Raw genomic sequence first — 12,482 nt, 5'->3', positions numbered from 1 at the left:
CGCCTGGGCCAGGCAAGGGGCTGGGACCGGCCGCTGCAATGGGGATCCCACAGGAGCCCAGCACCGCGGAGGGCAACAGCCAGCGCCGTGTACAACAGGCGAGAGACGCCAGCGCCCCTCAGCTCTGGCCCACGGGTGCCGTCTGTTAAGCTCAGGCCCCCACTGCAGGGCTTTATCTCGGTCCTCCTGCCCTTCCTAGGCCAGTTCAGGTAGGGGGACCAGACAGCAAATGTGAAAAATCAGGCCAGGGGGTGGGGGGTAGTAGGAGCCTATATAAGAAAAAGACCCAAAAATCGGGACATCTGGTCCCCCTAGGCCAGCATATGCTGGGAGCTGCACTCTCCACCGGCTCCAGCCGCACAGGAGCGAAGGTCTGCACTTCCCTCACCCCGCCATTACAGCAGGGAGGGCACACGGAAATTTGCAACCCCCCTCGGCCCCCACTCTAATGATTCGCAAACCACAAGTAAAACATGTGTCCATGACAGCACACACGGCACCCCTTCCCCAGCTGAGAGCCCCACACTTTGAAGGTGGAACATTCCCAACCACCTCAACTCCATGAGCCTCCTTTGCTGACAGACTAAAAGTGCACTTCTCCCACGGCTTAACAGGAAACATACAGCTCAGATCTGAGCATAGTTTTGGAATATGTTTGAGTGACCATCAGTGCTCTAAGGAGCAAGTGTTAAATCTGTGGGATACACCCAACCGAGTTCTACGTTACTATATTCAATTTGTCGCACTTACGCTTGTGTTGACTTCAGAACAAAATGGGGCCCATCATTATTTATCCACAAGTAAACTCGCATATGTTTAAAATGCAACACTTGGACATTGAGGGGGAGCACACAGTAGCTTGATGTTCTCTAGAAAGCACCTATCCATGATAATCCAATATTTCCAGAGAGAAAGCTACTACCCACCCTTCTGAAAACTGATTAATAAGAATCCCCAGAGCCTTCTGGTCTCATCACCCAGCATCATATTCACATTTAAACATTTTGCAGGTCAAATTTCAAATCAGGACTTCAAGCAGTATTTTTGTATAGTCTCTTACACAACACAATACACATTCTCACTCGGATCACTCAATTCCCAACGTATCCCATGGTTTATAGAGAACTTACTACACGTAAAACCAAGCAGTGCCAATGTACAGTTCTTGAATGACCTGGACACTTCCCCACCTCAAATGCACTCAAACTGCTGAGAGAAGGCCACAGTAAAACATTTACAGATTTTTAATATAGGAAAGAGTTACACACTCACTTCACATTTAGACACAGTTGTACAAATGTGCCCGTTTTCTCTGCTGCGTTAATGGGGCGGGGTTTGTGGGGAGGCAGGTAAGATTACTTGCAAGGAAAGGATCCTGCATCCCAATTTCATGTCAGAATGAAAGTGCATTTGTCCAAAAAAAGGGGCTTTAAAAATCAAATTGCTAACTGGAAATGACAATGTGCACTGTGATATTCTAGCACCGAAACGGCTGTTAGTTATCTTTTCCTCAGTCCAGTTCAAAAACAAAAACATCAGGGACCTCTTTAAAAAGCAGAATTAAGTATTCATGAAAAATGCAGGTTACAGTGCTAGAAAGAAAGGTCCTCGAGTCACCCACAGAACAGAGACAGTGGAAAGTGTACACTTCTTTCACACAACAGTCCCCACCAACATGCATCAAGCCAGACCTGGAAGGGCATTTTGTACGGCTAAGGAGATCAGATCTACATTGCCCATTTACATGTGACCTCTCTGCTCATATTGCCAATTTGGGGCTAATTAGAATCAGCTGTGGTGGTTTCTGGGTCATGTGGACACAGCTCCAAAATGAGATCAACACGCTGGTGGCTTATGGGAAATCAAACAGCCATCAGAAGTAACCACTTTCAGTCACTGCCAAGCTAGACTTGAACATACAGTTAAGATGAAGGACTCCATATCCCAATCTGAATGCCAGCCTGGTCCCATGAGATGAAGACACTGAAGCAGGTTTGAATCTGAATTCAGTTGCACCCCTTATATGAACTAGGCTATGCCTCATGAAGACACACAGAGATCTGCAAGTGTGCTGATGGCACACTCACAAATTCAGCACAGTATAAGGCCCAGTTCCTCTGAAAATACTGTGACCACAGAATTTAGGCCAAGGTACTGAAGAACACATGGGGCTCGGCGTATCTGAAGGGGAGTGCTGTCTGCTGGAGCCATTCCCTCTAGGAAGCTTCTTGCTAGTTGGAGAGTGCCTTCTTTATCCGTTCACACACTTCTCTAGGTCCCAAGGAAACCATCATCTCAGCAACGCTTGGTCCTTGCTGAAAACACACACAAAAGACATTGCACAAGTGAAAGCCAGCACTCTGTTGTTCTACTCACATTCCCACACTGCGCTCATCACAACGCTATCAGAAGTTGGAGTTTTTTATGTTTCTCCTTTGGTAACATCCAGTGGGTACAAGTCTGTATCACTCTATACTGGAGATGACTGAATGATGAGTTGTCAGTCACCTGCGATTAAAATATCCTGAAATTTAATTTAAGACTCTGGTTCTGTCGTCTGGGAAGAAAAGTCCCCAACATCAGGCCAACTTCTCTGCTGGGGTAGCGCCATCAAACTCAGAGGATTTATGCCACGAGAGAACTCGCCCTGGTTTTTAACAATCATTTTGGACCAATGGAGGAATTTATTGTTGGTTACGTTATGAACCATGACACACAAGGACCCAAAAGCTGACAACGCCCCTTACAAACAAGCCAGCTGCCTTTCCAACCACAGGTTTGCAACTCTAGGGGGATGGCTTGGTACCTCTTGCCTTTCTTAGCATCCCTCTCTGCCAAGGAGCTTTTTTCACATTAGCACAATGTGGTTGGAAAGGCAGCTGGCTCGTTTGTAAGAGGCATTGTCAGCTTTTGGGTTCTCGTGTGTGTCATGGTTCATAATGTAACCAACAATAAATTCCTCCATTGGTCCAAAATGATTGTTAAAAACCAAGGCGAGTTCTCCCGTGGCATAGGCTTTTCGGTGCTAAATCTTGTGACCAGAGAGCAGGCTGTTATCACTGGATGGGAAGGTCTCAACTTCAAATGGCTTTTACCTGCTGTCCACTGAGGGCCAACCGGAGGAGTTTCATCATGCTGCTGTACTTGGTCCCTCTTATCTGCTCCTGTAGGCCTCTCAGGTCTTCATTTAACCCTTCTGTAGTCAGAGCAGCAGTCTGCCCTTCCATCAGCCTTTGGGAGAAAAGATGCCCTCTCAGTCTAGTGACACATGGAAGTGAGGAATTCCTGTTGACAGTAGGAGCTGCCCCAAATGACCCTTTTGCATACAAGCAAACTATTGCTTTTAGGAGACTAAGCACTAACTCAGCAGCACCAGAAAAACAGTTAGCTCCAATAGGCAAGGGATTATAAAATGATGCCAGAGATCTGAAAAACTTACCCTATGACCAGCTTTCCTATCTCATCTACTTCTGCTGAAATGGTTTGCAGCTGCTCTCGGGACACTGAGGGCCTGACCCATAAGAAAGAATATTCAGGCGCCACCAAGTTCTTCAGACGACTTATGTGACCCTGCGGGATGGAAAGAAGGACTGTCACGGCAGCTGAGGGAGAGAAAAGATTAAGTCTATTTCCAGCTAGATGTCATTCACCACTGCTCTGCACTCTCACCAGTTCACAGGGCAGAATGCTGACACTTGGCTTGTGTCGCATTTTACACCCACTTTCCACTGGCGTAAATGACAATGTAAGTGCTGGGCAACAATGAGTCAGGGTAAGAGGCCAGCGGTAGAGCAAGCAGGCTGAGTCAGAGCAGGACTCTACAAATGGCTCCCGCCACATTCACTCGCTGATTCACTGAGGGCAGAAGCAGGAAGTCACATGAGTAATTTTGTATGTGCTGCCATAGTGAAACCACATTTTCAAAAGCCACGGTATTTCTTGCCTTTCTAGAGCAAGATGTGCAGTGACCCCTAAACCTGCAGTGATCTCATGGGGCTGGAGTGTAGGAAACCAGGTGGCCTTGCTCATGTAGCATTAGGCAGGGCCATCATCTCCTCTTCTCCCCCTCAGCCCTTGCTTTGCCACCTCCTTTTAGATCAGGGCTCTGAATTAAGGAACCCCTTTGATTTAACCACAAAGTATCACACTGACATCGTTGGACACATGCTCTCGCCATTTAGCTCTGGAACAGGCAGAAGGTAGGCAAGCTTCTCCAACTGCCAAGCCCTGGAGATAACCAACCTCCTGGGGCAAGAGAAGGCCCACTCAGTCCTTGAGACTGAGGTCAGTTGAGACCACCATCTGTGATGGTGGGTTGGGTGATACAAATGGCTGCTCACTACCCAGCAAGGTCATTCTGCATAGACACACAGGTCTGCAAAGATAGTGGAGATGCTTGGAGTGTCGTACCTGCAACCTGGACTGACTCCACAGCTCCACATTTTGGCATTAGGCAGGGATGCAGGTACCTGGAACTGCCAGGATAGGACCTCTCACTGTTTGCGAGGGCTTGGAGCTTTAGAGCTCAAGTTCTAGACCTGCCCAGAACCCAGCTGGGTTACCTGTAGAGCTTCTGCCCTCCCCACCCTCTATTCCTCTCCCAAAGGGCACTACAGCTTTAACACTGGTCATACTTTTCTCAGTAGGAGGACTCGCTCCACATAATCCTTCTCTAGAACCTCTCTGTCCACAAGCCGATTGCCATAGACCTGCTCCACCTGCATCTGCAGCTCCATCACCAGCTTTTGTCGTAGCCTCTCATCTCCAATCTGCTGGATCAGGTGAATCCTGCACAGAAAACAGAACCATCCCAATGACTACAGACCTCTTTGGCTTAGACTCAGACTAATGAACATCATTATACAAGGTTTACAAAATAAACCCATAGAATCATTTAGAAAAATCCACATTACAGTGAGTGTAAATATTCAATAGTCCTCAATACACGGCTCTGGGAGAAGGTGGGGCACTTCACAGAGGTACATCATTAATAATGATGATTTTTAAAAAGTAATTTCTCACCCAGACTTAAGTCCTGTATTCTCCTTGCAACATGGCCCATCTAGCTAGGCTTTCTACCATGACCACCACCATAGTATCCAAGCTTCTGGCACATGAATGCTAGTGTGATTAGGTGGTTGGGTCAATTCCCCCCATTTGGGATCCATTTGCAAAATGGTGGATTTCAGGGCCTTGCTCCATCAGCTGAAAGAGGAAGGGAGCAATTGCGCTGAACCTTCCATTGGGTGCAGCGGGCAGGACGCGTATATGGAGCTGTTGGAAAACTATTTGCTTTTCAGTAGATGGAGGGGCGTTCAAGGGAGAGAGGAACCCCAACAGTGGAGAATACAGAGAAGAGGTCATGAATGGAATAGCAGACCAGGGGACCAGGTGGACTGAGTCATCAGGTGAAGCTAAGTACACGGAGGGCAATTTTTAGAGTTGGTTGGAGATGAATAAGGTGCTACACCCAATTGTCATACCTGTTGAATTCTGGGAGTTTGTCAAGATCCAGCAGGGCTGAGTGGGTGGTAATTCTGCCAACATCAAACTCCAAGATCAGCTCCTCCAACGTCCTGCCCATCTGATTCCCTGCAAAATAACCCAACACTGGCATCATGCATTCACTCCCATGGAGAGCTAGTATCACTGCTGTTCATCGTAGCCAAGGAAACAGTGACACTGGAGGGTCCCTCCACACCTGCTCAGTGCCAACACAGAGCAGGGGACCTCCTTAAGAGAAAGGCAGAGCCCCCATGGCAAGACTTTGCACAATACCAATCTCGTCCTGAGAGCAGACTCCGCCAACTTTTCTACCAAGTCTCAGCTATAGGCAGTGCCCAGGGAATTCCTGCTGTTTTAAACGGGTGACATTGAGTGAAGTATTCGAGTAGAAGTGCCATTACCTAACTAATAATTTCCCCTGCATCTCTAACACCTGCCCGTGCAGCAGTCGGCCCAGCAGCGCCAGTGCAGGGTACCCAGGCCATGTCACAGCAGCACTGAGTTGTTACAAACGTTGGGGGGGAAAACACTGATTCAGAGCATTACTGCGAAGCTTCATAGAACAATACTGCATCTCCTATGCACCAGACAGCCTGGAGAGGCCCTATGGCTGATTGGAACCAGGGACTTGTCCCTCTGGCTTTTTGCCATTCTGATTCAGTTCTTAAAGAGAAATCATCTTCACATTGATCAACCCATCAGCAAAAGTGCTCAGAGGGAGAAAGTTTCATCCCCTGGGAAGGGGTTAATTCGCAGCGGGGTTCCTGAGCCACACACAGGAAGTGCTGTCTTGCTGAAACATGAGACTGTTTGAGACTCCTGCAAAAGGAGAGTCCGAAGGGGAGTGACTGGCCCAGCTTCCCATGGACTTTCAGGTTAAACAGGCAGGGGAAAATCTTTAATGTAGTGTTTTAAATACTAATCGGACAGCAGAAGTGTCCTTAACAGTCCCCAGGGGAGCTCTGCTCCCCTGACACCCCACCTCCAGCTCTTTTCATTTTATAGTGAAGCTGGTGCTGAACAGACAATCATGGGGACTGAAATCCTCTAGCGTGGGTGGAGGGGCCACCTCCCAGATGGGGGGAGCGGAGGGAGAGGGTTAATCTCCATAATCCAGTCCCTCTCTGCTGAGATTGTCACTGGGTGGCCGTTAAGATCTGGACCTCTGCCCACTAGGAACTGGACTCAATTTTAAACAGCTCCCCAGAGGTATCCTGACCCTCTTCACTCTTGTGGGAACTTCAGAGGAACTGGCAGCATTTTGGTTGTAGAGACCCTTTCTGAGACCTTCCTTTTTGACCCCCTCCAAAGAGAGCTCAGACAAAAACATTAATACACCAGATCTTTCCACAAGCAGCAAACGTGTCAAGTAGCCAGACCTAGGGCAGCTCCCAGTGTGTCAGGCCTGTCCCCAGTACCTGCAAATCCAGAGCCGCAGTTGGTGATGATGTCCAGTAGAGCTTCTGGCAAGCAGCCATCTTGAACAAAATGTTCTAGAAAAATGTCTCCCTGCCTTTTGGACAGTTTACTGCCATCTTTGTTCAAGAGCAACGGAAGGTGGCCAAACCGAGGAGGGTCCCAGCCAAAGGCTCTGTAGATAAGAAGGTGCTTGGATGTTGAAGTAAGCCACTCAGTTCCACGCAGAACGTGGCTAATTCCCATGTGATGGTCATCCACCACATTTGCCAGGTGGTAGGTGGGGAAGCCATCCCCTTTTAAGATCACCGGGTCTCCTTCCACGGTAGCTACTTCATGCTTGTTCCATCCATAGACCAGATCAAGAAAGGGCTCCACACCTTCCTTCAGCTGGAAGCGGACCACGTAGTCAGAGCCCTGCGCCAACTTCTCAGCCACTCGCTCTGAGCTCAAGTGTCGGCACCTGTTGTCGTACCTTTTGGGACAGGAGAGCAACGGTCTTGGGTCAGTACCACTGGCAAAAGGTCAGCTTTTTCTCTTCTAGTCTGGATCCTGAGTTCCAATCTCAGCTCCGGCAACAATTCACTCGGGGCTGGGTCAAGTCACCTCACCTCTATGTCTCAGCCCCTCGTTCTGTGAGGTGATGATAACGTTTATCTACTTACATGCCTCACTGGGAGGGTGAGGGATTGAGAAGCTTGGTCAGTTAATGTGTGTAATGCTCTTTAGAAACACTGTGTGCTATATAAATGTTAAACATGGTCATTTAGGCTAGAGACTGGGACTTTCTCTTCAACAACAAGATACATTTGGAGCTAAAGTCAAAGTGACAAGTAAGAGCTCTAATTATTCTGAGCTGTTAATGCCTTCAGTGCCCCTGTAGTTGGGCAGCTGGTGTCTCAGATTCCAATGCCAGAGACGTCTTCACTGGTTTTGCATGCACGCACTCCACAGGAAGCCCCCTACCGTGGTGTCTGCCGATTCCGTAGCGCATCCTTCTTCAGCAGTTCCAGGCGCTGAGGGGTGCAAAAGCAGCGGTAGGCAGCGCCATTCTCCAGAAGAACCTCGCTGGCTTTCTTATACAGCTCAAGTCTGTGAGACTGCTGGTAGGGCCCGACCGGGCCTCCCCTGTGAGGGCTTTCATCAGGTGGGATACCTGGAATGCCAGAGTTATGGGATTTAACAAGCTCTCAATCCAAGGTAAAGTTTGATGACAGAGCATTCAACAGGGATTAGAAGGCAAGAGTTTTACTTTGGAGTGTGTCCACAGAGCACACTGCTCACACGCAGCATGGGACTCTACCTGGTGAACTATACTGGAATCTTCCATGGCCATCAATAGCGTTAGCATTTATAGCAGCGGTGGCCAAACTGTGGCTCGCAAGCCACATGCGGCTCTTTTACAGTTAAAGTGCAGATCATGGAGTCCCACCCCATTCTCCACCTACTAGACTTGGGTGAGGAGAGAGCTCGGGACCTCTGTCTTGCAGGAAGATGGTGGAGTAAGGGCTTCTGCCCAGTGGGGAGGGGGGCCTTGGGGAATCCAGTCCCGCAAGGCACACCTGCTGGGGCTCAGGGCTTCAGCAGGAGCGGGGCTGAAGCCCTGAGCCCCGGTAGGTGCCTCCCGCAGGGAAGAAGCCCCAAGCCTGGGCAGACCTACTCTTGAACTTCTGAAGATTGTCAGATTTGGCTCGGAGGGTCAGTAAGTTTGGCCACCCCTGGTTTATAGTCTCTTTCAGGTTTCCAGCCACTGGCAAGTGAGACCATCACAAACTGGCAAATACTTGAGCAGGTCTAATACGTTTCAAGTAGCCGAGTGTGGCGGTATGCAAGTATGGGCACATGCACACACCTTCCTCTGGTAAGTTACGCTATCTTCACAGAAATACAGCTGAGATTTTAGAACCCATTATTTTTTCTCCTGTAAAATTATTTGATTACCAGAGTACTTGGAATTCTATCTTTAAATATAAACATGGTAAACAGAATTTACAGTAACACTATCTTCTCAAACGCTCACCATCAATGTAGTATCTTTAAAACTCATCCAAGCACAAAAAAAGGCAAAGGATGCAGCCCGGGGACTGGTGTGTACACAGATGAATGGCCACCTCTGAATCTTATAAGACATGTCACAGAACCCTTTTTTGCAAATTACACACACACAGACACACACACAATTTTTTAACTCATGCTGAGTTCTCTTAGTTCCAACTCCTGGCCTTTTCGCCAACCTCCCACACACCTCTTTGGGAGGGATGCATCTCTTTCCAGCTAAACATGCATGGGTCCTTCTGCACAGGATAACCAAAGGACATTCACCTAATCATTAGCTAAAGTCTTACTACAATAGGACCCTTCTGGCTCCTAGCCCTTTACGATAACCACTAGATCAATATATTGAATAGCAAGGGACAGTGCTGACAGGATTTTGAATTTTAGTGAGGTTCTTTTTAATAGTAAAACTCTTCATGGTGTAGATTGTTTCAGTAGTTAAGAAGTGAAGTGTGTAGACTTGGAAGTTACCTGCCCAATCCAGCATATCCTCTATTCCTTCTGCAGCCCCAGTCACCACGCGACTTTGATCCGTATCTTCCAGTCTCAAGATAAAAGCCCCTTGGTGTTTCCTGGCAAAAATGTAATTGTACAAAGCAGTACGAAGGCCGCCCAAGTGCAGAAAGCCTGGGTTATCAGAGCGAAAGCAGAGCAAGTCAGGCCAAATTAAATACAATCGACAAAGAGGTTTTGCAACAGGAGCTGTAAACTATTGTTTATGATGGCATTTAACACATTATTGCACCTGAACAGCACAGTGAAACAACAAATGGCTATGCAGGCCATTAAAGCTCTGTCTACATTAGGAAACTGAAGCACTGATGACTGGTTTTCAGAAATGGCTTCCCTGAGCTGGTGCTAAATATGGTTTAAATGAGTGTCCACTGAAGAAAGCCATTCTCAAAACTCTTTCAGAAGGCATAACTAGCTTCTGTCTTCCACTCTGAAACACTGAAGAGTTTTGTGTGGTCTGCACTAGCACTTACACAAGTTCCAGTACTGGTTCAGGGGATCTCATATTGATGTTCAATTTCCTACTACAGACAAGTCTTCAAAGAGTAAATATGCAACCTGAGGGTCAAAAACAATGGCATACTAAAGGCAGGGTGGGCTGTGTGATCACAAGAGTCTGCACATATTGCCAACTCTGCCCAAACATTTGCCAGTTTGTAATGATCCCATCCTCTAGGAGCTGAGGCCATTAATCGGTGCTTCTAGTTACAGAGGAAGGAAATTGCCCTCTATCTTATTTATTTGGGAGACTTGTACCGCTGGAGCAGAACACTGCAAGATCTGCTCCTGACTCGGCATACAACATACCCATATGCAGTTTAACTGATCCCTAATGCAACTAATTGCAAAGTGTGATAAGACAGATCTATTAAGGGACAATGTCAGTTTGGTGTAAAACATACATTTTTTTAAAGGTATTTAAATGTTTTGGGAGCCTTCACAGACGAAAGGATGTAAACGTCAGGTATCACAGAAGTGTTTTCATGAAGGTTCAGTTTCAGTTCAGAGGGTTTCCCCTGCAACCCACATTAAACAAACCCTTGTAGCAAGCTACAAAAGAGAACCTGAAAACAAAAGGGACTAAAAATAGACCCGTATATTTTCACTGGGAGAGAGTGCTAGTACTGAGCATGCAGAACTAGCCATCTTAGGCTGTTACTACAAACCACTCAGCACTGACACACTGAAGTCCATGGGGCTCTGTACAGGCTGAGGGGCTCATACAGATAGAACAGTTTGTCAGATTGTGTCCTTAATTATTTTTAAGGCATCTATTCCTGTGACCCAGAAGTGGCAGCTGGTAGTTGGAGTTCCATTCTCAGATCTGCCACAGGCACAGGCCTTGTTTAGATACAAAACTTGTATCCGTTTCATTTTTTTAAATATATCTATTTACTTAAACCACTGGAAACCTCTGTGTGGATACTCTTAAATCAGTTTTCTATTGCTTATATGTATTATAACTTAAATTGAGAAGGAATCAGCTTAAAACTATATTGACACAACCCAGATTTAAAAGTGCATAGAGCCATTTCCATGGGTTTAACTAAATCTATTTAAGACATTTATTCTAGCTCAACTGATGCAACTTCAGTATGTATACAAAGCCTTTGCGTGTGACCCTGGGCCTTTAAACTCAGGAGAAGAGTGATATAATAGAGCTCTCTGTCACAGGGGCACTGTGAAGCTTATCTAATTGTTTGTGAAGTACTTTGAAAACTTTTAAATTAGAGTTTCTCCAAAAGTGCAAATGCCAAATGCAGGTGGGTTGGGAAAAGAGCAGAAAATATTATTAATGGGGGAAGGGTTATGAAACAGCAACTTTTAATTTTTTTAAATTATTTCTGGCTCTGTACTAGATAAGTGATTTTTATAGTTTAAGTTAATATTTAGATTCCAAAGAAATTTCACCATTCTATTTACATCCCCACTCCTGAATCACAACAAATGAGGCTCATTTTTAACTCACATCAAGTTTATCCTCTCGAATATTAGCTACATTTCGGTAGTTTTGATTTAGTTGTCAGGCCCTTTTTGAAAGTCTCAATGGGTGTTTCAAGGAGACATTTACAATTCTCAATCAAATTACCACCACCACCACCACCCCGAGTGTCCCTTCCAGTAGGGCAGAAACCCCCCCACCCGGCCAATAATGTGCCATCCCAGTAGGGACAACTTCAGATGTAGGCAAGGACAAGAAACTCTAACCCCAACTGCTACCGCCGCCCTGTGCTGGGACTGGGGTCCTTTACCTGTGGGGCTGGGCGCGAACCGCACCCTCACCCCCGCTCCGCAGGGCACATCCCCCGCCTGAGACGATACCCCAGCGCCCCGCGGGGGCAGCCAGCGAGGAGCAACCCGCAGGAGGGGCCCAACCCCCCGCAGCGCAGGCGCCATAGGAGAGCCCGTTCCGGCACAGCCAGCATGGAGCTCCGCACCCACGTGGCTGCGGAGAATTGCATCCGGGTTTGCACAGCCAGCCAATCAGCTGCACCCCCGCACTGTAGGGCGGGGCGTCCCTTAAAGGCGCAAGGTCCCCTTTACCCAGGCACTGTTGTCGTGTCTAAACGGGGGGCCGCGCTCCAAGCCACTCCGCATTGGCCCCTCATAGCCCCACACCCCAACTAACCCCGGTTCTCCCAGGGGCTGCGGGGGGCAGGCTGGGGAAGGGGCACGTGCAAAGGGGCTACGTGCCTTCGCAGCGCGCGAATTCCCGGCAAGGTGTCAACGTCACCTCTCCCCGGGCCCCGCCGCGAGCCAGGCCCGGAGCGCGCGGGGCCCGGCTCGCAGGAGGGGCCAGACCCGGGGGGTAACGCCGGCCCCAGCCCTCCCGTCCCGCCCCGCCCCGCTCCCCAGGGCGGCAGCTGGTGTTGGGCGCGGGGCCGTTTCGGGGCGCGGGGTGCAGCAGGGCCCACGTCCTGCCCGCGCGCTGGAGCCGAGGGGAGCGGGCCCAGCCCGCCACGGGACCGGGCTCGAGGCTAGCCGCCTCTGGT

At 48.4% G+C, this 12,482-nt stretch overlaps 1 protein-coding gene across 3 annotated transcripts; it reads right to left on the bottom strand.

Annotated features, from left to right (window-relative positions):
- Positions 1 to 1,221: 1,221 nt before the first annotated feature.
- Positions 1,222 to 12,469, bottom strand: EARS2 (glutamyl-tRNA synthetase 2, mitochondrial). Of its 3 annotated transcripts, none has more exons than XM_054042584.1 (9): positions 12,119 to 12,469; positions 9,448 to 9,603; positions 7,888 to 8,077; positions 6,924 to 7,396; positions 5,484 to 5,592; positions 4,635 to 4,788; positions 3,440 to 3,570; positions 3,096 to 3,231; positions 1,222 to 2,315 (listed from the first exon to the last, which is right to left on the bottom strand). In XM_054042584.1, exons 2-9 carry the CDS (start codon positions 9,461 to 9,463, stop codon positions 2,232 to 2,234), a joined length of 1,293 nt encoding a protein of 430 aa, XP_053898559.1. In that variant the 5' UTR covers positions 9,464 to 9,603; positions 12,119 to 12,469; the 3' UTR covers positions 1,222 to 2,231. The 3 variants fall into 3 exon arrangements, with proteins under 3 accessions (XP_053898559.1, XP_053898557.1, XP_053898558.1); XM_054042582.1 differs by lacking the exon at positions 12,119 to 12,469 and adding an exon at positions 11,742 to 12,107; XM_054042583.1 differs by lacking the exons at positions 9,448 to 9,603; positions 12,119 to 12,469 and adding an exon at positions 11,742 to 12,106.
- Positions 12,470 to 12,482: the final 13 nt, after the last annotated feature.

Source organism: Malaclemys terrapin, chromosome 10 (assembly GCF_027887155.1).
Source record: "Malaclemys terrapin pileata isolate rMalTer1 chromosome 10, rMalTer1.hap1, whole genome shotgun sequence".
NCBI classification, from domain to species: Eukaryota; Metazoa; Chordata; order Testudines; family Emydidae; genus Malaclemys; species Malaclemys terrapin.
This window is presented reverse-complemented; position numbering and strand designations above follow the sequence as displayed.

What these genes read in the sequence shown, in the direction of transcription:
- EARS2 (XM_054042582.1), bottom strand. Translation starts at nt 11,886, where the DNA reads ATGGCGCCTGCGCTGCGGGGGGTTGGGCCCCTCCTGCGGGTTGCTCCT. An exon ending in CGGAATCGGCAGACACCACG is followed by an intron (nt 7,397 to 7,887) that starts GTAGGGGGCTTC and finishes CTGTCCCAAAAG; the next exon opens with GTACGACAACAGGTGCCGAC. An exon ending in GAGTCCTCCTACTGAGAAAA is followed by an intron (nt 3,571 to 4,634) that starts GTATGACCAGTG and finishes TCCATCCCGCAG; the next exon opens with GGTCACATAAGTCGTCTGAA.